General features: G+C 38.1%; 1 protein-coding gene and 1 long non-coding RNA gene across 9 annotated transcripts in view; one reads left to right on the top strand and one right to left on the bottom strand.

The window, feature by feature from the left end:
- Positions 1-23,627, top strand: part of LOC107317605 (BEN domain-containing protein 5-like) — an 801,512-nt gene that overhangs the window by 486,237 nt on the left and 291,648 nt on the right. For 5 of the 8 annotated variants that reach the window (XM_015870491.2, XM_015870493.2, XM_015870490.2 and 2 more), the window contains 3 exons: positions 5,754-5,902; positions 10,364-10,577; positions 14,449-14,647. The exons of 2 other annotated variants lie outside the window; for them this stretch is intronic. In XM_015870491.2, coding sequence (XP_015725977.1) covers positions 5,754-5,902; positions 10,364-10,577; positions 14,449-14,609 — 524 coding nt within the window. In that variant the 3' untranslated portion in view covers positions 14,610-14,647. Of the gene's footprint in view, positions 1-5,753; positions 5,903-10,363; positions 10,578-14,448; positions 14,648-23,627 lie in introns of those variants that run through there. One more of the 8 variants, XM_032446071.1, reaches the window with a different exon arrangement.
- On the bottom strand, positions 109-8,464 carry LOC116653735. Its single transcript, XR_004308101.1, has 2 exons — positions 7,359-8,464; positions 109-5,022 (listed from the first exon to the last, which is right to left on the bottom strand). It is a non-coding gene; the product is annotated as an uncharacterized LOC116653735 (long non-coding RNA).

Below are 23,627 nucleotides of genomic sequence, written 5' to 3'. Positions count from 1 at the left end.
GCAAAGAATACCAATATGTTCCAGCTTTAAAAAGAAGAAAAAAAAAAAAGAAAAAAGAAAAAAAAAAAAAAGAAAGAAAGAAAAAAGGAAAAGAAGAAAGAAAGAAAAGTCAGTGCAATGAATATTCGGGCAAAAACTATTTTATTTCTTTCAGTTAGGGTTTTTTGTTATGTAAGTGACTGTGTTACCTCCCATTTTCTTCCCCCCACTTCCTGTTAGTAGCACACTGGAATGTGAAATACACCTGAGCTTCTTGGCAGTGGCTTTAAACAGCCATGCTATTTGAAAAATAATGGCTTGATAAAGACTAATTAAGAAAAACTTTCCATATTTATTTAGTGTCCCGTTATCAGCACTTGTTACAAAATACAGGTTTGTGTAATTTGGATTTAAATTTTAAATATCTTGAGTAATTGCTAAATTGTTTTGGTTTATAACAATTATCTAATCATTATGTTGGAATAAATGGGAAAAAAGACAAAATAAAAAGTTCATCCTTTTCATTGAAGACGATACCCTTGGAATACCTTCAAATATTTTACTGAATTATATTTATTTGCTAATAGAATGTGGAACTGTTGTGTTGAAGATTTGCTTGGTGACTGAAACCTCGTTAAAATTTACACGTCAAAACTTAGCATGCTGTGTCTTATGTCTGCCTTTGTGTATGTGGAAAATTAATTTTTGCATGTTAGTTGGATATTGGCTCTTCTTCTTGAACGAATGCATGCATTTTGCATGGAGATCTGAGTTCCATTCACGTACAAACCTGAACGTGATAGAGCATGTGCCTGTGCTGTAGCATGTGTTAAGGTGTGCTGGCAGATTTGGACCCAGGTCCTTAAGGCTGAAGAGATAAACTGCGTATTTGGGTGTGAACGCTCATTGTTGTCATGCTCTGCATAATTATAATGTCATTACTTATTATAAACGTTATTGTTAACTTTTAAAATAAAACAAAACAGGCAAGATTTCCACAATCTGAAAAAACACAATGTGGTTGGCAGTAGATTCTACTGAGCTTTCTAAAAATTTTCCTTGGATAGAGAAATGTTTCTTCATCTGCAAGTAGTTAGCTGGAATTTATGTGAATGGAACATCAACCAGATGTTTATAGGCAATGGGGCTAAACAGCATGAAATACCAGTTTAATTGGTAGACTTGACAACAGTTTGAGTGGCGAGACCAGCAATGGAATGGAGACGGCTTCTGAATTCTGTCTCGTTTCTTTCACTCTAAGAAATGGGGGTGTGTTTTTTTCACTTGAGCCAAGTTAAGACAGCATAGGAGGAAAAGGGAAAAAAAGAAAAGAAAAAAAATAGAAAAACATTTGAAAGAAGGCTGAAAAAAAATGGAATCTTCACTCTATTGGACCCTCTATTGGACGTATTTGTTATCAGTATGCCCTCTGCTACAAGATAGAATATACTTCTTGAATACATTGAAGATGAGTTAATTTAATTGTTTACCTGGACAAACATTAATTATGAATAACTTCCAGAAAATCTTTATAATAATTAGTTGTAACATTAAAACATTATGGAGGTGGGTTCTCTCCTGGATCCCTTTGGAACTTTTCATGGATGACAAAGGTAGAATTTGGCCCTGTGGGCTGTATTGTGTGTGTGTCACGTGTGTATTGTGTGTGTTGTGTAGACTTGTACTAACTGCTGCTAACTGTTGCCTTTCATTGTAGCCTCTCTCACAGAGGAAAAAAAACAAGTTCTAGAAAGATTAGAAAGAGAGAGATCTTCAGCAGGTTATAAGTTAGAGATTCTGATGACACCATGGAAAAAGTGTTGTTTTTAATCAGGAAAAAAAAATAAATCTTTATGTATGTCTTTCTTTAATTTTCCAGTCTTGTATATGGAGTATGTTTGAGTATGCGAAGAATCTCTGAAAATGGTTCAGAAAATAGGTTACATCCTGATTCTATCTTTGGTTGTTGTGGTGATCTCCTAAACCCAGAGTTTCAAATGACATGTCATTTAAGTTAAGCTTTACTTCTAGCAGTCCGGACGTAATGCAAACTAATTGCATTTCTCTTTCACCATAGAAACTTCTGATTTGCTTGCATGAGATGACAGCTGTTTTGTGTTGATGAATTGCAGCTGTGGGAAACACGTCCTTGTTGCCATTTTAAACTTGCAGATCAAATATAGAAACACCCTCTTGAGTTAACATTCAGTCAAGTATTCAGTCTCTTAATTTCCTATCAATATGCTCATTTCAGTGAGAATTAAGAAGTCAGCATATTCTGCTCCAGACATAGACCTTCATCTTGGCTACTAAATCCTGAGCCACTGCTGCGGGAAGAGTGAGGTTCTCAGTGTTTCACATGGTACAGCAGAGCCTGAAGGCAATTGTGGCCAACAGCAGTAGTGAAATCACTGCTGATCCATGAGAAATAATAGAAGGTTTTCCATCATTTTGATATGGATCACTTCCTGGAGGATACAAGAGCTTGACCAGGACTCTGTGGCTCAAGGCAGTGAGGGAAGAGGGTGATGAAGCAGTCACAGTATCCCTTGCCCATGCTCCCTGAAGTATGTGCATGGCCAAAGCCTCTCTGCACTTGCCTGCTGTGGGGTCAGGAAGCCTTGTAGCTTACCTTTGCTCTGTTGCACCTGAAAATGCACTAATTTGCCCTGGTTTTATTAAGAGAGGGTGAGGTGACTTAGAAAATTAAATCAGTAACTCTTCCCTATTTACCTAACTTTAGATAGATACAAAAGATGAGAAGTTCAAGAACTTTTTCTAAAACTAGGGGTCTCCAAATTAAGATATGGACAGTTTACTGTGGTTGTATGCGACCAGAAGTAGTGAAATTGTATCAGGGATGCTGTTAGAACGTTGATCTCTTTCAGACACACATGTTGCGCTGCTAAGAGTTAATGTGTCTCTAATTGCCTAAGGGTGTATCCACCTCATTTCTTTCCCAAAGAGCTTATTTTCAATTGTGGTCTTTTTGGTGATGCAGTTTACAAGGTCATGAGACTGTGACAGCAGGATAGGGTGGAAGACAGTGCATTTCTGTGTCTTACCATATGCTTTAGGAATTACTACTGTTCAGCTTCTCTGGATCTCTTTGGCTTTTTGATGGAAAAAAATCCAACATTTCTAGCAAGTAGTAGTACAGGAAATAGCATGTATAAAACAGGACCATTTTTCAGATTCCTGCTGTCTTCACTGAAATCCTGGTAGACCGTGTTAGCTCAGGGGGTGTTTAAAGAGAAGCCTTTTTCCTCTCCATTCTGCATGTGATGTTGGGGGCCTCTCAGACAGTAGGGAAACTTTATAATCAGAAAGAAGACTTTTTCAAGAAAGTATTTGTTTCCTTGTTGTGTCTTGAATAATTGTCTTTATTTTTTAATGATCCATATGTAATAAGTACTATTGCTATTAATCTTTTAGATGGCAGAGATAGATATATATATATATAATATATATATCCATTGCTCTTTAGAATAAGATGCAGAGCACAAGAGCTACGGAGATAGAACTTTTAAAGTATGGTACCTTATAAATTAGGCTCACAACACCCACTGGTATGAAGGTAACAATGTGAGTTGCATGTCTAACTCATAACATGTGGAGCTGAAAATGCACTCTCTAGTAGTTACTGAAAGAAACTGGGAAGACTACCTGCTTAGAGACAGGTTTCTGTTTGAGAAGAAGAATCAGCAGAGTATAAAAGGAGGCATTTTAAAGGCTTTCTGTAGGTGATTTCAGCAGCAAAGCATGAATTGAATTAGAGATCTTTCTGACCTGTTGGAGCTGTGGTTACTGGGGACTTCAGTCAGCTATTTTTCTTGGGGAATTCTGGAAACCAGATCCCAGCTGTGTCAATATATTGCTATAAACGTGCAGTAAAAGACTTCTAAGTAGCAACTACTAAAAGTGTTTAGATGAGATAAATGTTTCCTTCTAGGAAGAAAGTGATTATACTTAGGTATCTTCCTCGAAGCAGTTTTCAAAGTATAAGAATAATACATCTGAAGAAAGCTCAAAATAGCGCTTTGTTGAAGAGTGTTTTCTTAAAAGCCAAAAGTTCACTTCTCCATCTTAAGTTCCTGTGGCAATTACATCCCTGCATCTGCCAGCATGAAGATCTGTGCAAAGACTCCGGATGGTTCAATCAATCAAGATTTTTTCCCCATTTTGACTCATTTTAACAGTTTCAAATGTTGAAACTTCAGTTTGTTTCAGTCTCACCGTGGTATATGCATGATAGTTCAAGTGCTTATGGAAATGACTGTGAAACTGTAATGCAAATGTTATGTTTTTGTGATTTCTCTCTTTGTGCTATGCTTGCATTGCATATAGCTCTTAAGACACTATTGGTGGCACTGCTGTGTAGTTGTGCAAGTCAACCTGGATGACTTCTTGTTTCTGAGCGTTGACTGGCAGTCATATGAGATCAGCTAGCCAGCTATATAGGCGCAGAATAAGCTATAGGATAAATGTCAAATACCAGCAGTTGGGGAAATGCTGATATGACCATATGATAATCTGTAAATCAGACTGCACAAAGTGGGAGGAATGAATACGTTGGTTTTTACAGTGCAGGAATTGTTTAAGGAGTGTGACTGAAGAGCTCTTGTTCTGGGTTGACTTGCAGAGATCAGTTCAGACTTTGGTCTGCGTATAGGCACTGAGGGATGCTGGTCCATAATGGTTATATGCTTATTGAATTGTCATTTATTGAATCTGTGCAATATCTGATACACTATAGCTCTTACATGTAGGTGAGTTTATCTTTGTAGTTCCTGAAGGGGGTAATGGCTGTAGTCCGGGCTCTGAGCTGGCAACTGTGCTGTTAACAAACCACTCTCTGCATGGGACCTCAGTGGCTGCTGGAGCTTCTCATGAGCTAAAGAGGCATCGAGAAACCAGGACAGGCTTCAGAACTGTGCCTTGACCTATGGTTTAACTGCTGCCATGAGTGGGATAATGAAATCCAGTTCATGCATTCTTTTGTTTTATTCTTCTGCTTTTTTAGGAGCACTTGATCAGTTTGACCTGGAAAAGAAAAGATCTTGACTGACAATATAATTATCCTCCCTTGAAGCCTCAAAACAAATGATTAACATTATTCCATTACTTAATCTGTGCTTAATTTTTGTTGATTAGTTTAAAAATAAAAATTGGAGTGGTGGATGGATTTGGATGTATCAAAATTCTAATTTATGGTTTTATTTTGTTTTTAACTTTGAATAATCTTTCTTTGCATGATACTTTAGCATAAATAGCCTAAGCCTTTTTCCTCTATGGCATTTTTGTGGATACTCAGTAATATCAAAAGAGTTTTCAAATTTCTTTAAAATATCAATTATCCCTATAACGTTACATATAATTATCTCAGTAAATTATGGAGTTTTCTACATAGCCACATAGTGATTTTTATTTAGTGAATTACTACTGTATCTTTTGATTTATAAATTCACTATCATTGCAGCAAAAAGTACCCGTAATGTGCACTGAAACAATCTTATCCACATCTGTAAAAGTTCTTACTTGTTAAGAATAAAATTAAACACTTAAATTTAAATTAAATATTTTAATCTTTATAAGACAGAGTTACTTATCCTGCTCATACTTACTGATGTTCACAAGCCGGATTTTGGTTTGGGCTCTTTCTAACTTTACTGTGAACTTGACCACTGTGATATTTTACGCTAACCACGGGTGATGAAGTGATTGATGCTGTGTTCTCTGGGATAGCAGACAGCTCTCTTTTCTTAACTGTCTAGGACCTGCCATTGAGCTTGAAAAAGTAAAACCAGAAACAATTGAGCCTGAACCTGAGGTACAGAAGACCTTCAGTGAGGAAGCAAATACATCAACGTATTTTCCTGCCCCTGTTCCAGTAATGGACAAGTATATTCTCGAGAATGGAAAGGTATTTTAAATTAAATTAAATGTGGCATGAATAGTTCGTAAATGTCCTTCAGGTGATTTTTCTGGTGGAGTTTTCATAATCCTGGGGATTGTGCATGATACCAGCTTATACAGACCTCCCTTGTTTTTGCAAAGGTGTGCTGTTAATGCTGAGGAAAATGATGGAATTATACAAATGTGAGCAGCACTGAAAATTATGCTCAGTGTTGAAAGCACTGAATGCTGTTTAACGCAAGGAGAAAAATTATTTAATATGCATGCACGTGGTATTCAGTTGATGACATACATAAATCCACTGAATATACAGCAGTCAGTGACGCACATGATGAAATTACATTAGTCCGTTTAACAAAAATACCTTTTCTCTTAAAAGGTCTTTAATGTTTTTAGTGTGCTATACTCATATTGCAGAGAAACCTTCATGCTTTGCTTGGAGTCCAGCAGATAATTATGAACCCTGGAATGAAAATGGGCTCCCCTGAATATGGTAGGAGCGTTGCCTTTGAGATGAGCTGAAGTAGTTCTGCTTTCCAGATGTTTTTATGAAGTTGGTGAAACGCGGTCTAGCTGCAGTATGCCAGCACCTGACTGATAGTTTCTCAGACTCCAGCATGTTTAATCCATTGTCTGCTTATCCACAGAGGCCTGCTTTTATAGCTGTTGCCATTATAATTAAATTAACGTGATATTTCTTTTACAAAACCATATGTCCTTAAGCATTGCCTGTGCAGATCCATTCTCTTAGGATATGTATGCATTCAGTTCCATAATCTGAGAACCCTTTAGGAGGAAATGTCCCTTTCAGTCTTCACATGGAGAGGAATTTAGTAATGGAATAGCATCACATACTACATTTTCAGATCTGTGTTACAAGATTGACTGCAAAAGTGCCTGTCTTTCTTAAAGATGATTTAACGTAATTGTTGAGGACAAAACGTATATGAAAAATGGTGTAATTTTGGCAGTTTGACAGTTATTTTGTTCAGGTAGCTTTTCTTGCCTAATACACGTATTTAACATGTGTCATTTGCTTTTTTGTGTGTGTGCACATTATTGGCAATGAAAACTTAGAATATATTAGTGTGACAGTTGAGTTTACTTTTTCTCTGTATGAGGTCTGTAAGCTAGGGTATGTCCTTTAGTATTCGTATGCAGCTTTTTCTGCACCTTTATTTCATCTGCCAGCCTCTTGGCACTTGCAAGTTTTCTCTCTTTGCAGATCTCTTTTATTATTATTATTATTATTTTTAATTTTGGGGGTATTTTTAATGTTTTCTTATTTTGGGGGGTGCTTCAGCCAGCTCAGGTGCCAGAAATATGACCTAGCAATTCATTTAGTGTAGGATAGCTTTCCGCCTCCCGCCCACCCCCCAAATCCATGCCTTTTTTTTCTTTCTAGTATTCTTGTATTGATGTACATTTCTAGAGTAGTGGAAATACTTTTTCGGAAACCTTACCCCTTTGTGGCATTGTGTTTGATCTTAGCAGGATTCTTTCCATGCAGATAAATCTCTCTCCTCCAGAGGGACAGCAGAGTTACTGAACAAGAGCCTATGGCATTCATTGGAGAGGGGGAAAAAAGGGCCATCTTCTGAGATACATTTTAAATATATTGCACTTGTTAGCACAGTTACAATGGTGAGCATTGCTTTGAATTTGCTGCTCTTCTTGTTGCACTGGGCTTAAAGGTCGATCCTGCTGTTGCTGAAGTCAGGGGCAAAGTTCCCATTGATTTCATCAAGCCAAGGGACTGGCCCATGGGGCACCTCTTCCAGCAAGAAGGTAATGAATTCTGAATTGATACAGTAAGCTTCCCATAGCTTTGGGAGTAATAGGAAACAGTACCAAGCCTGTTTTACAGAGGGGTAAACTGAGACGTGGACAGATTAAATTTCTTGCTGTGACACTGCTAGAAATAGAAGAAGAAAGACATAAGATTTCTGTGGCTGTGGCTGTCTGTCACGTAGTTCCTGTTACTGTAGGAGTTTCATATCAGGGATCATTATTTTTTAATAAATGAAGGACGTTCAAAAAATAATTGATCAGTCAGAACCATACATTTTGAAAATATTTGATGTAACTTTATTTTAAGTAACTTAAAATTAATGAATAATTAAAGGACTAAACAGTATCTAGCAGGAGGGATTCAGATTTTTTATTAAATAGGGGCAGTCTCTAGAACTTACGTAATATAGAAATCCAAAATCTTGCATCACAACATTCTATATCTCAGTTATAAGCAGCTGCTGTGTTCATTTTTACAGGTAACAAATTAAAACAGAAATAGCAGATTTATACCTGTAAAGTGTCTGTTTTCTGTGCACAAGCTGCTCACTCTTACTGAAGGTGTCTCACAAAATTTGAATTATCTCCAAGAATTATGAAACAGCTCAACAACAGGGAAGGAAATTAAAAATAAAGGGGTGTTCGTGTTGTGCTTATTACTAGTTCCATTTCTGTCTGTTATGAAATCTAAATGAGACATGGACTTATGAAAAGCTTCTTAGAATCCTCTTAGTATAGTGATTCCTGCAGTAGAGGCAGCTTGCTTAATGGTTTTATACTTTCCCTTTCTTTATTTTTTCCTTTTTTTTTTTTTTTTTTTTTTTTTTTAACAAGGTAGCTGGTAGCCAAACCATCCTTATTTTTCTGTTTAAGGTTTTATACAACTACTTACTCTTGAAAGATGCTGTAATAATATATTTCTTCAGGCTATAGCCCACAATAATAATTAAGGCAGGCTTCCGTTTAAAGGAAAATGGAAGTTTGCTTGAATTTCCTTGAATATGGGCTGTAAAATTATGGCTATATAAAATTTTACAGTAGCTTTGTCCAATGTTCAGTGAATTTAATGGAACTTATGTGATATTCTTCAGATCCATATGGGTAGCAGACACAGTTTATGTAACACCATATGAAAGGAGTAAAAATCTGAAAAACTAAGAAGAAAACAGCTAGCCCAACAAATTCTCCTAATAAAGGAGAGAGTTATGTTCACGGGATTTATTTAATTTTTAATGATGAGGAGGCAGTAAGTTTTATTGAAGTTTTCATGTTACAGAAAGAACCTCCATTTAATCAGATTTTATGAAACCTGAATTTTGGATGTAACAGTCCGGTCGATACGTATTTTTGGTATTTTCCACTTTTACAGAATTCCCTGAAAGCAAGTTCTATCATCTTGTTTTCCAGTGCAGTGAACTCTATCAGTGACTGGAATAGCTCTGTCATGCAGTGCCTTGTCATGGGTGCCAAGCAAACTCGGGCCCAGCAGGGTGAAGTTAATCAGCATGCGAACAAGGCTTTCTGCGTGCAGAGGCTTTGCAGGTGTCTGCTCTGTATTCCAGGGGTCAGGAGCACAGACAGATATGGCACAAATATTAACTGTGGTTCTGCTGCCCAGGGCCAGCATTTGGATCCAGTTGGATTTACTAGTTGCACTCGTGTCAGATCCCTGCTGATTATGGTGGAGTCATTTTCCCTACCGTTGCTTGACAGAGCCTGGTTATCAGGAGGCTTATCAGCTCAAATGTGCACAGTGCCAGCCTAAGGACGATGCTCAAGTTCTTGTCCTGCATTCATCTGAAGTCTAAAGCACTGAGAACATTCAGGAAGGGATGCTGGGTAGCTCTGTGGGAGTCAGCCCAGTATAGTCAGTGCTGAGCAATACTACGAAGCACAACTACACTCAAGCAGATTCCTGCTGGAGACTATAGTGGCTTTATGCTGCATTTCTCAGTACCTGTATTATTATCCCTTTTTACTACTCTAATGCAATATCTCTGCTCCCTGTGTCTGGGTAATGGAAAGTTTATGATGTTTCAGCAGTGGGTCATTGCCTTACCACAAAACAGTATTCATGTGGATACATGGCTCAGGCTAGGTAGACTTTATTATAGAATTATAATACAATGCTTACGAAGTCTCTTGGTTTATGCTGAAATTGGAACTCTCAAAATTGCTATTGCTCATCATGTTACTTTAAACAAATCAGGCTCAGTCCTGCCAGCGGGAGCAGGATATGGCTTAGGAAGTATTCCCTTCTTTGCTGCTCCGGGTCTTTTGAGCCAAATGAAAAGGGAAGTTTTCATGTTAAATTAAACGTTTTATTTTGCTCCTAAATTAAGCTGGTGCTCGGTTTATATGCTGTGCATACCTTTATAATAACACTGGATATATTTCCTGTTTCCTTCTTCTGTCTCTATTCCTAACCATAGTCTTGGGAGGTAGGCTATGGGTGGGCAGGAATCAAATTAAAAAGTAGAGTAAGAAGAATTGAGGAAAAGAAAAGAAGAGGGACACCCTGGCCCGCAAAGAGGGAGAAGTTTCAGCGTTAGGCAAAATGAATTTGTTCAACCCTAATTACTGTTATTATAGTACCTAATATAAATGTTCAAACAGCACTTGGAGACTGTTGTGTGCTACATACCATAGATAAGCTGTTATTATTACTACCTTCTAGGTCCATCTTGGCAGTGGAATTTGGGTAGATGAGGAGAAATGGCACCAGCTGCAAGTAACACAAGGAGATTCAAAGTATACAAAAAATCTAGCGGTAATGATTTGGGGAACAGATGTTCTCAAGAACAGAAGTGTCACAGGAGTTGCAACCAAAAAAAAGAAAGATGCCGTTCCCAAGCCACCTCTCTCACCTCACAAATTAAGCATTGTCAGAGGTAGGTTATTTGAAAACTTTTGCTTCCTGCTTTGAAGTTTAACCATTAATCACTGAGTTGAAAGATGCTTCTTCTCAGCTCATGTAAAATTTACTGATTAAAAACTGTAATTAAAAATTGCTATTGCATTGTCAGTGCATACATATCCAGGAAAAATCAGACACATTGCAATAGCTGTGCACAGCGCAGTCCTTCACAGTCAAAGAGTTGAATGTTGGCTTCAGTAAGGTTCTAGAGGATCATCATTCTGAACCACTTGCAGGACAGGACTCTGAGCCTGGAGAACACCACATGATTCTGGAATTTGTTTGTAACATAACAATCTTTCCAAATGCATTTATTGCTTTTAAGAAGCCTGAGAGTAGCTTTGCCACATTCTTCCATCCAGATCGTAACCAACTCTGACATGAGGCACAGAAACAGTTATAGCTGTGACTGTAAAAATATTCATGCCTTCAAAGCTGAGAAAAAATAGTTTTACCCTTTTAAGTAAAGAAAATGTAAATAGTAAAAATTAAACGTTGCACTTGAATTGGAATTTGAATAGGAAGTGTAAATCATTGGCAGGAAAAAATTGCAGTGACACTTTCAGTAACTGCAAGCCTGAGTCCATGCATTTAGTACATGGAGAGAGAGCAGGTCTCCCCTTTAAAATGAATAGTGAATTTCGGTCCCTTTGTATCATCACACTTGTGTTTCACATTCATTTCTGTCTCTCTTGGTATTTCAGACTTCTTTTTAAGTTAGAACTGAGGCAGTTCCTCGTGGAATACCTACCTAAATTGGATTTTTAGGTTTTGTGTCCAGACTAAAAATTGCAGTAGGGCTGAAAGAAATCTCCCTATTAAAGTTTCTTCTGCAATTTGATTGAGCTTTGTTATTCTGTATTTCCTGTTCTTAGCCACTGTGTGCTCTTCACTGTGAACTGTCTTATGAATGGTTGTAACGTGCCTTGCTAGTACCATGTGTTGAAACTAAGAAATACTATTCCTCTTTGAGTGTGTGCGTGTCTGTGTCTTTGTGTTGTGGGGAAAAGTTGGAAGCTGGTATTCCTGCTGTTGTCTTTCTTATTCCATAAGAAATGAGTAAAAGACATGTTTTTGGTTTTGGTTTCATTAACTTATCTGGAGAATAAATATGGAAATGAAAGGATACTTTTGGTATGGTCCTAACATGCAGTAGTGACATATTGTGTAAGGAGTCCATACTGTGGCTACCCTTGTCTGCTCCTAGTGAAAAGAATGTTTAGTTGCCCAGTTTACAGATGTGCACTGACAAACCTGCAGTAAAAAAGAGATTATTGTTCATTGCAGTGAGCTTTCTAGTTTCTCAGCTGGAGGCTGTTGCTTCTCATTGCTGCTGGCAAGGTTACTTGTGTGAGAATTCACTCTTCTATTTCAGTCAGGGCCAGTCTGTGTTGCTTACACTGTTTAAATGATAATTTTCTTCTAACTTGTTTTGATTAGTGATTTTGGAAGTGCACTTCAACAGATACATGGTGAGAGGCAGATTGAGCTCTTCCTTTTGTGCTCTTCCTTAACTTCATGCTCCCCAGCAATTCAGCTCTTCCCCATCTCCTCAGTTTTCTGTGGTTTTTTTTGTCAAACTTTGGCTTCCTGCCTCTACTATCACTTGGATTCTACTGTTTACTCACTGATTTTCCATGTTTCAGTGTTTCTTTCACCTTGTCTTAATCTCTTTTTTTTTTGTTGTTGGACTAGAGACTGCATGATTTCCTCTTGAGCCACCTGAACTGCATGACCAATACTTTCAGGTGGCAGCAGGCAGTGCATAAACATGGTTTTCCACATTTCTGTGTCTTTTTCATTTGTGCTAATATTCTAGATCTTGCCCCATTAAATTAACAGTGATTCCTGGAAAGCTGGAAATAATCAAATGAAAAATTGTTATGTAATGGAGAAATAGAGAAGAAAAGGAAAGAAGAGTAACAGTTGGACAAATGCTGGAATGTGAGGAAGGTAGCTGGCCAGTGGCTTGGTTCAGGCATCACAGAGGGATGTAGAGTTCCTGGTTAGACTTCAGTTTGAGTAGACCTTCAAGTTCAGGTCTACTTGAATCTTTGCTTAAGTCAGAAATAAGGAAGAGTGTGTGTATGATTCTCTGAAGTCAAAAAGCAAAGTAGCAGCAGAACCCTTGAATCAATTTTTGGAGCCCCTGAGCCACCATCCTCCTGTCACTACCAAACTACTGTTTCTGCAGCCTCTCAGAAATGGAAGAGAAAGAAGAGGAAGAACTGTCATAATCCATGAACATGGATTGCCCGGGTCATACTGATTTTAAGAACCATCGTTGACATATAAGTTCTATCAAGTAATTCTTTCCTTGATGTTGTTGCTGTAGCTTGTATTGTACTGGAAGTTCACCTTACTAGGTGTATCTGCTGCAACCTTTTGGCCACATCCATGAGACAGCAACAATACAAATTTGTCCTGTAAACATTCTGGGTTTCATGGGGTTCTCAGTGACATGCCTCTTCTGAGGCATCATGCTCCAAATCATAGTTTCCTTATTGTTGGCATTTCAACTATTGGGTTTCATGCTGGTTAATTTCATTTTATATTCAGTGTATATCTTACAACATAAAATTCATATTGTTTTAGATGCTCTCATCATTCTGTGGATGCAGAGTAGTATATTTAAAATAGATTTCTGAGTAACAGCATTAGATTTTAAAGAGTCTGGTATCTCAGGCTTCTTTAAAAATTCTCTGCTATGTGGTATGTTACAAAGAAATTATAAAAAGTATGATGCATGAGCACTGCTATAAACCTTGTTAACATGAAATAGCCTTTTATAAAACTTCTGAGAGGTTTCAAAGTGAACTACAAAGCATGCCTAGTACTTAATTTTCATAACTTTTTAATGTGATGCATTATAAATGCTATAAACCATGTTAATTAAGTGATAATCTCTATGGCTTTCTGTATATGAAGTAATAAATGGCTACTGGAATAGGCAAAGCAGTGCGGAGTTTGTTTAATCAATCTGGGAAGCTGTTTATTCCTAGTAGCCTGCACAACAAAACACATTGTTTGGGTAATGAAAGTAAAAAGCGAAGTTTGTCTGTGTCTGAGGAGTTGGGTGTGTTGTGTCAGTTTCAGAAACCTGTGCTACGTCTTGGTACTGAACTGCCAACACCATAAGCAGGGGTCGTCTCTACTCTCATTGTCTTCATCGCTTTGCAGTTATTACTGTTGCTTGCTTTCTGTGTAACAGTTGAGAACACGAAGCGCATTGTGCAAACCTGTGAGATGGTAGCTCTTTCCCTGACTAATCTACCCATAAAAGCAAAGTATGGCCCGGGACAGGGCATATACTGTAAAGGTGCAGATGCTAATGTATGATGTAAACATTTTAAACATAATAACAATAATTAAAAAATCAATGGATGCTTTATCCTACTGGTTACTGCTTCTCTTTCTAACCATTATAATTTACTGAATGTCTTGAAGATGCGATGTTAGAAGTGACAGGGAACTGTAAATAAAAGATGTGAAGCCATTCATGTGGGAGAAGATTCAAAATCTACTGTGGAGGTATGAAAAAGTACCATAGTCAGGCAGGCGAGATTGACATGGTGGAAGGTTGGAGTTAGCCTTCTTTCTGTATAGAAAGCCTCTTAATGCCGTCATGGTGTAACTAGAAGGTTATCATGCCAAAGATTCAATCCCGGTGAAAAAAAATATTTAACAAAATTGCCCATGAATCAATAATCTGTTGTTTTGCAACAAATACTCAACAGTGATGTCTCTTGAGCAGTTAGCCCAAAACAGGGCTAAAAATAGACTCTCTAAAAATAGACTAATGACTCTTTCCTTTTTTTTTTTTTTTTTTTCTCTTTTCTCCCCAGAATGTTTGTATGATAGAATAGCACAAGAAACTGTGGATGAAACTGAAATTGCACAGAGACTCTCCAAAGTCAACAAGTACATCTGTGAGAAAATCATGGATATCAATAAGTCGTGTAAAAACGAAGAAAGGAGGGAAAGTGCAAAGTTCAATTTGCAATAAATTTTGGATTTTTAATAAAATCTTAGTGTTTTACATAAGTGTTGTTTTTTTATTATTATTCTTTGTGTGGCATTTCTGCTGATGGGAGAAGCTGCCTTGAGTCCTTACTTTCATTCTACAACAGATTCATTTTCCGAGTGGTTCTGTCAGAAAGCCTTACTGTAGTGCAGCCTGATTTTAAGTCATGACAGATAGATTACAAGGCCACTCACAATGAAGCAGTGAATTTTCAGGGGTTCTCAAATGAGTTGCAGTGGGATATGTACGCTTCTGTATATAGGCTGTAATCCTACAAACACAAACCCATTTTGCACACATTTTGTTTCACTGGAACTAGTGTGACTTGGCTGCAGGAAAAATCATTTCAAAGGAAGAACTCCATAAAATCCACTTTGCTGTAGAAAAAGTTTGTAGTGTACTTTACAAAGTGTTTTTTTCTGAACTGGAATTTTAATCACTGTTTTTTATAAGTATTTGGTCAAAAACACAGAAAGAATGCTTCGTTTTCACTTCATATCACATAGTTGGAGCGCTATTGCCAATGTAATTAAAAAAAAATCCAGGGTTATAGAATCATGACTATTTATTTTTTTAAGATACATAAATATATACTTAGAATCATAGAACCATAGGAATGATTGGACATTGTGCTGAGGGACATGGTTTAGTGGGAGATAATGGTAATAGGTGAACAGTTGGACTGGATGATCTTTTTAGGTCTTTTCCAACCTTGGTGATTCTATGATAATATATGCTTACATATATATATATATATATATATATATATATATATATATATATATATATATATATATATAAGCCATTCTTTTTTAGGAACTAAGGATCCTTTCATATTTCTGCTTTTTGGTACCAAGCTCTCAAGTATATCCATGTTATTGTTCTCAACACAACACTTGTATTTTCAAAAGGTTTTTAAAATGGCTACGCTATGGCAAGATTCTGTATGATAGAAAAGCTAATGCTGTTTCCCTGTGAGTCTGTAATTTAACCACAGCTGTTTTAGCACAAATTTGGATTTTTAACCCTAAAGTTAATCTTGCAACCCACAGATATAAGACATAATGCGTTGTGTGTCTGAATTATACCTTGCTGTCTGTAACTGGAAGAAAATAGACTTAATTCTTGTTTCATGAAGGATGAAATACTTTTGAGAATAAGATTTGTAGAGATAACCTGCACCAATCAGTCTTGAGGATTTGCTATATTTGTGATGTTAGTTAGCCATGATTAACTGCCTTTTAGCTTGTCCGTTCTGAGTGGCACCATTTGGTTCTTATCCACCATGGATAATCTGCCTTGTAAATCTGAGACATGTCATCTCTTCTTATCCACCAGCATGCCTTGATGTGGAGCTTGTTGCAGTGTTCTGTATGCACAGATAATATGTGAGGGGCAAAGTGAACATTCCTTCCAGGGCTGGGATAGAGGGAAGGGATGGGGAGGGCAGTGTGCTTGGAGGCGTGATGGTGGAAATGCCACCATGTCTGTTTCTGTATGCCACATGTGCTTAAGTGTTGTCTTAATTTAGGGCATAAGTATTTGGTTTTTTGCTTTCCAAGGTGCAATTTTGTGATTGATTTAAGCCAATCTAAGTATGTTATGCTGCTATAAGAGTACTTTCTCTGTCCATAACTCTGCATTCCAACTTCTTCCCTTTAGTCAGCACAGGTCTGTCAGATCACACCGATTTCCAAATCTGATTTCATAGGGGCTGGTACCTCTAGGATGGAGCTGGAGAGAATTTGTAGCGAGGGCAAGAGAAAGAGTGTCTTTTTATGGTGGTTAATGCTTAGTCTGAAATTGCTCTTACCAGCTTTGCTTGTCTCCTGTTAATCTCAAAGTGTTCTTAGGTAGTGTTTAATGAAGTGCATAAATGTTTATGCTTCCTAATTTGGGATGCTAAATAGCAAATTAGTGTTTATAATGTCAGTGCATGTATCCTTTTATTAATTAAGGAACAGAATAGAAGAAACACTTAAACGTCAAGCTTCCACTTTTCAAGCAGACTTGTGATTGTACAGTTTTTTGTTTGTTTCATTTTAAGTGATATTAAGAAAATCCACTAGTCTGGGGGGAAAATGTCCACAATTGCCTCAGTCTTTTATAGCTTTAGTACTAATGTGTTTTCATTGTAACATGTCTAATGAGAAGATCACTCTACGTTTCTTAGAAGATAAGTCTATTTGAGACAGCATGTTCTGAAACCTGGGAAAAGCAGATTAGAATTTAATTAGAGTAAGGAGTTTGGCTGCCCCTAATATCCAGAGATTTTACCTTAAAAACCAACATCACCTTTCTCAGCTTTCTTCTTGACAGACTTGTCCCATCAGATGTTAATGCCATATATTGGAAAGAATTCACACGTACTCTATTGGGAAAGGTAACTTGGAAGACTTCATTTATTTCTTCTGGAGTTTCTCTCACCCCAAGTCCATCAGGCGATTTTTAGCAGTGTTGAACTGGAGTGTGTTAGGGTAGCACAAATAGGTTCACTTCCCCACAGAGAGAAGTGTTGTAGAGACTAATTCCTTTGGGCTGGGCAACCAGCATTTAGTGTGAGCGCTGCTTGAAGTTCAGGTAAAGGAACAGAATGTGTTAAAGATTATTTGCTGATTAGTTGCGTCTTAAATAATTGTATTTCTGGAAAGAAGCTTTTGCTAGTTTTGCACTCACTGTAGTTATAAAGCAGTTTGTGGCAGGCTCTGTAATGGTTAGCAGGTGGGTATGAATAACATCTTTGTACTTCAGTTTGCCCATTACTTGTCTTTTCCCTCCCTATGAACCCATACAAAGACCATAGAAGCCTTTACTGGTGTGTCTGTTTCAAGTAAGGAAATAAGGTTTGGTTGTCACTTGTTCCACCATTACCCAAGAAAAAATAGACATTTTAAGAAGGTGTGCTTTCCTGAGTTGAAGTATTCATAAATTAGCTGTGAATTTAATGTCACTATTTTATTCTACCTTTCTGACCAATGTTGTTCTTGGTGGTACATTAATTCTTTGGGAATTGTGCCTGCCTGTACACAATTTTGCTTTGCTCACTGGGCATCTGCCAGGAATCTACTAGGAAACATTATGCCACAGCAGTGCCTACTAACATTGTATTTCATATGAAACAGGACTGAAATTTGGCATAACATGAAACAGGATTTCTCCTGCCCTGTAATACCCCTGGTTCATCATTCTTAGGTTTGTGCTATGCTGTTACTTCCTCCTGTAAACCTGGATTTGCAAGCATCAGGAGAACGCAGATTTAAGGAAGTGACTTCTGTCCTGGTCAGTGCATGTTGCTTACTTCTTTTTTCATCAAAATATAAAGAAGGTATTACAGTTCTATGAGTATGAGTATGACTCTGTTGAGTCCTTTGTTGCCACGCAGTGCTGCTGCAGTTTGTAATATGTATATTCATGAACTGATCCATATTAAAAAAGCCTCTGGCACTCCTGCAAGGAAGCTAGAGTTAACAAAAAATGCTTGATTTTTCCTTTAATGAGTTTATAAGGGAAATGAGCTGTTATATTAAAGGAAAGAATCCTAACAGAGATTTTAATACCTCAGTCAAAATGCCTGGCCACTCAATAAAGAAGAAAGCTAGTCTCTGTTAGAGAAGTCATCATCCTGTTTGGCTGTGCAGAGGGTCTGGATGTAATGATGCTTCATAGAGGTAGAAGCGTATGTACAAATTGTTTGTGGTTGTTGTTTTTTAAATACATCCAGACTGATGTTCTTATTTATTTAGTCCTGTCAAATTTCAGCTATCAGCAGAAGGAATTTTAGATTGCACGTGGGTAGCTGTTGAGCATGGCTGTCAGATCAGGCACGATCTCCCTGCGGGAGGTGACTTCTGCATGCCGTACCTTTGATGTCGTATCTGATAGATCGCTGTGCTGCGGCTTTGTTGTCTTTAAGTGTAGATTATTGTTCTCTTGGAAGTTTTAAGTAGCAATAAATTGAACTTTATTTGGTTTTAGTGAAATTGCAGAGATAATTCAGCTTCACGCTTCCTGAATTTGTAGACTTTAAAAAGCTGAAGCTGAGTGCAATTCATTGTTAAAATAATGCCATCTTGATGCAAAACCTCAAAGGAGTGAGAGTGTTTGAAATTGGGACGGCTGTATTAGCTGTAGCCTGCCTTGGTGCTGACTGCATTCGTGTCGCTTGAGAGCCCCAAATTTGTCTGGTTTCTGGGAGGGAAAGCAAGGTTTTGTCATACAGACGCAGGGGTGATGCTGGGGATTTTTCCAGCGTTCCATCATTGCAGTTAACTTTCAGGAAGACATAAAGATGAAATTTCTGCTTCCTCAGAATGAGGTGGTAGTTTTCTTGAAAGTATCTATTGTTAAGTGCATGCCTTTCGTCTTGGATTGATGAAGTCATAACATCAATTGCTTTGACTTTATTGGTGTCATTTTTTTTTTTTCATGGTAACAGTGTGGGATGGTGAAGTGATTCATAGAACACTGGGGCAATAAAAATGCTATGAAGTACAATTATTGCATGTTTCATGCTCAGTAGCTAATTTTTAATTTCACCATCTTGGACACTTTTTCATCCCCTCAGGCTTTCTAAATAGGAAATGAGAATCATTTGGACTTGGAAAACAGGAACAGTAATTCAAAAAGGAATTAATTTACTTGACTGTTCATTTGCTTTACTTTTGCAATTATTTCCACTGTTGCGCTAGAACAATAACTTTCTCTCTGTGCATCACATACCACTTGTTCAGTCCTGTAGGGAAATAACAGTCCCACAATGGTGACATCAGTTGTTGATACATAAGTTGAAAATACCTCACCTGTGACATCAGAAGTTCCATAATGGCAGGGCCAGCACAGAGCTAAAAGCAACTCTGGGAGGAGAGGAAGAAGCTGAGTTGATAATAAAACCTAAATGGAACTAAGCTCCTTGTTAGTATTTACACCTATTTTTGATGAATCAGGCTTGCCTGCTTTAGTATGAACTTTTTGTCTTCAGTGATTTGAAATTTCCATGCCGCAGAAAACGTACTCAGCACCTAATAGGATGCTTTCATTGTTGCACAGCAATTGCAATAAGTTCTCTGAAATGTAATACAAGAAACTATGCTTGCTGGGACTTGCATATCCTTTATAGTCATCATGAGCTGTCTTGCTTATGGGATGGAGAAGACATCCCTAAAGTTCCAGTTTCCTGAGATAGACCGATCATCAGGAGAATTGGCTGTGAACGCCCTTTGGTACAGTCAGAATTAGCCTGCACTGGGATAGCAGCACAGGGAACATGCCTTGATAGGGCCGTATCACACTGCTACCAGCCTCTGCCACATGAGTCTCAGAGCAATGAAAACCGTAACATGGGAGAGTTTTGTAGTTTTTCCTTTATAGTTGAATATATCTTTAAATAATTCCCAAATGTTTACAGAAATAATCGTACTCAATTGCAGCATAGTTAAAGGAGAATTTGTATTTTCATGTGTTTTCAATTTTTCTTGTGTTAACTGAATAGAAGTTTAATGAGACACGCTTTTCTTGATGTTTAATTTGAGATATCAGTCCTCTGGTAATTGAAAATAGTTGCTGGACATTTTGAATCTGTGAGCCAGATGTGCCAGATTCTTCCCTATCCATACAGGGTCCTCTGCAGGGTTTATGGGACTTCCCTGCAAAGAATCATTCTCAAGATGAATAGTCCTGGAGGTGGATGGTCAAAGTGTCAGCCTCCAACTTACTGTACTGCATTCCTTCTAGCAGCACCCAAATGTTGAAGGGGACCCATGGCTGGTGGAACAGGGCACCTTGCAGCAAGCTGTGCTTTGCATCTCCCCACAGAGAATTAATACATGTGGGTGAGGTGAAGTCAGCAGCCAAAGAGCAAAATCTTAAGCAGCTTGACTGGCATTTAAGGTTACAGTCAGTGAGAATTCTTATTAATTATAAAAGTCCAATCACTCTTGCAAGCTAGGAATTTAACCTTTAACTAGTAGAGTAATCAGTGTTTTCTTCTGCAGCCAGGACCTCCACCTTATGCAGTTATGTGCCTGTATGTGCACAGATGTAGCATACCATTACTCTGTATAACTGTGCCATGTGCAGTGGAAATGCTGATTCACAGCTTGAAGCAGTGATTGAGCACCTGGTGGGAAGTCAAGGCCAACCCAGGTGCATGCAGTGTGCTTGAGTGACTGAAGGGGTGAAGCCAGGACCCAACCCAGACATTATTTAAGGTCTGGCAATGGACGTGAGGGGATCTCACTGGCCATTCCCGTGCAGCTGAGGCAATCTGAAGGTAAGCAGCTTCTTTCCTTTGTTTCTGTTTCCACAGCTATTGTGTTTGGGCAAAGCCTTGCTTGTTGCAGCCTGGGACTTTGCTACGCTGTTGTCATTGCCACTTTCTATGGTGTTACAGAGTTACACCGTAGAATTGCATAAACTGATAGTTTTCTGATGTTGACCAGTCCTGGGTGTTTACTGGGTGTTCCTTTTTCTCTTCTGTTATTTGTGTAAGTGGGAGATGGTCTGAAGCCCTTGCCTAAAGGAAAGGGGACAGGAGCACCGTACAATGTGAGGTTTGTAGTGTTCTGCAGTGGAAAACCTGCTTGCTGTTTTTGGAGATATGTTGCACAGAGCTAGAGCCTTTCTTTGGGAGGTCTGGTGCTCTACCTGTTGCTGTAAGGCACACTTTACAGTTCAGGGCCTAAATGTAGCAGCATTTTCTTTTTCTTGCTGTGTTAACACAGATCTTGTATGTAGCAAATAAAACTTCACTCTTATATGGAGGCCTCAAAGTGGTGAAAATGGAAGTTAGTATTTACAGGAAATATCAGCAGTATCTGAAAGTGTTCCTTAAAACAGTGGTTTTCCTGCTTCTTTATCATAGATGTGATAGCCTGCAAATTTCCCACCTAACTGCAGTATTCCAGCTTGGATTAGCATTTCCATACTATGAGCAATGGAAAGCATTTTGCACTTTGGCAGATTATGCTGATTTATGACATTAAATTGCCTTAAGGGACTCCCCTCTTTCCATTTACTATACAAAATCAGCCACCTGTTGATCTCAGAAAGAAAGAGCTATTTGAGGGTCCCATGATCTGAGCACAGCTGCTGAGAATGACCCTCCTAACTGTTGAGTTCTGTGCCATGCACCGGGTAGAAACAATGCAGGCTGTGGTGTGGCTGCTTAATGGTGGATCACTGAATGGAGCAGAGTGGTCCCCAATAGAAAGCTTCACACTTCTCCTTTCTCCTCCTTGTTCTAAGTTTGTCTTAATATACGTTTGGCTCAGTGTTACTCCACCTCATGCGCTTCTCAATAGACTGAGTTTCTTCATTCCCCAATGCCCCGCACTTCCTGAGTGGCAGCTCATTTTTGTGACACATTTCCTCTATGCCTACCCAAATTCAATTTAGTCTTATGGAAGTGCTACCTACAGAAGAGTTGTTGATATTCTCTTGAATACTGCATTTGGTTTAATTAAAGTGTATAATCTCATGCTTTAGGATATGTTAGTTTGTATTAGATGGTCATATGCACCAGTTGTAATTTAGTTTTGTGGGGCAAGTGTAATTTGCCTGCGTGTGGTAGAGGATGGGGGGGGAGAAGATATTTAATTGGTTTCTGATCAACTGATGCTATAGTGTAATTCCCTTCTATTTATTATTTTATAACTATGTAGCTAAGTATGGTTTGGTCATGACAATGTTGTATTTATATCTATATGATTTTCTCTTTGACTCAGTCCTGTGTGTGTGCCAACAATTAAGAGCACGTTGTTCTGTTTGCCCAGGTGTTTCTTGTCGTTAGAGCAGAGTGCTCTGCTGAGTTGGGTGGGGGTTGGCAATGTGGGCCTGGGCTAAAAAGAGCAACAGGTGAGCAGGGTCTAATACAGTGGAGATGAAATGGTAAAACTAGAAGGAAAGTGAGCTGTAGTCATCTTAGCATCAATTAATTTTACGTTGTCTTTGAGAGAGGTGTCTGGAGATTTCTTGTTTAGTGATATATAGGAACTGCCAAGGAAAGGCGAGGAGTCCTTATTGTTATGTTGTTACATATACTGAGACAGAAAGGAGAGTTTCCTTAAAGAGCCACAGAACAAATCACTGGAATCATCTCAGTCTGGAGCCTTTGACCAAAACCACATAAAGAAATTGGACCTGCCAGGAGAAGAGCTTTCTGTACCTCAATCCACACTGTGCTTTAGATAAGATTTACATGTATTTTGTTTGATTACGTCTGTTAAATAATTAATATTCTCATTTAACCTCAGAGACAAGATGAGGAACTGCTAAATTCCTCCACTGAGATGGTTTAATAACAATTTTTCTTTGTGAGAATTCTGAAGGTCAAAACAGAATTAAATATGTAAACAAAGTATATCAAGGTAAAGAAAAAAACCAAACAAACCACCCTGTAATTAATCCTTTTTTAAGAGGCCTTTTCCTTCCTTTGTGAATGTTGTCAGATGAGGTTCTTCAAAGTTTCCTTCATCATCTCTAAATGTTCTCTGTTAATTAACCTGGTAATTTATAAATGTTATGACATTGTGTCGTTAGGTTTGTTTTTTTCTTTATTCCCCTTCCTATGACAACTCAGCTTGTGCCACTGCACAAAGGGCAATGTGGTTCTGCAGGGGCCACCGTGGGCTTGTTGCCCCATAAGTCACAATAGCACTGGGATGATTTGCATACCTTTTTGTATTAGCTTGCATTTGGATCCTTAGTACTTCTGTGGTATATTATCTACCCAAGTACTCTCTGCTTGTGGCATTCCAGTCACTATATAGATTTAATATTAATGCTGATAATGGTCAAGTTATTATAACCTGCACAGAATTAACACAGCATCTGCACTTGGGGGAGTTCTTAGTGATATACGGGCTATGGAATTAGAGAAACCCACCTATAAGTGGGATTACTTCTAGCCAGTGATTTGTGAGAGATTCCTTCAGCTCATTCCTCTGTGCATCTACCTGGTGATTTTCCCACTCTTGAGCAACAAGGGAAAGGAAATGCTAACTT

Source organism: Coturnix japonica, chromosome 8, assembly GCF_001577835.2.
Source record: "Coturnix japonica isolate 7356 chromosome 8, Coturnix japonica 2.1, whole genome shotgun sequence".
In the NCBI taxonomy this organism is placed as follows: domain Eukaryota; kingdom Metazoa; phylum Chordata; class Aves; order Galliformes; family Phasianidae; genus Coturnix; species Coturnix japonica.
Note: the sequence above shows the minus strand (reverse complement) of the source record. Positions and strands in the feature narration are given on the sequence as shown.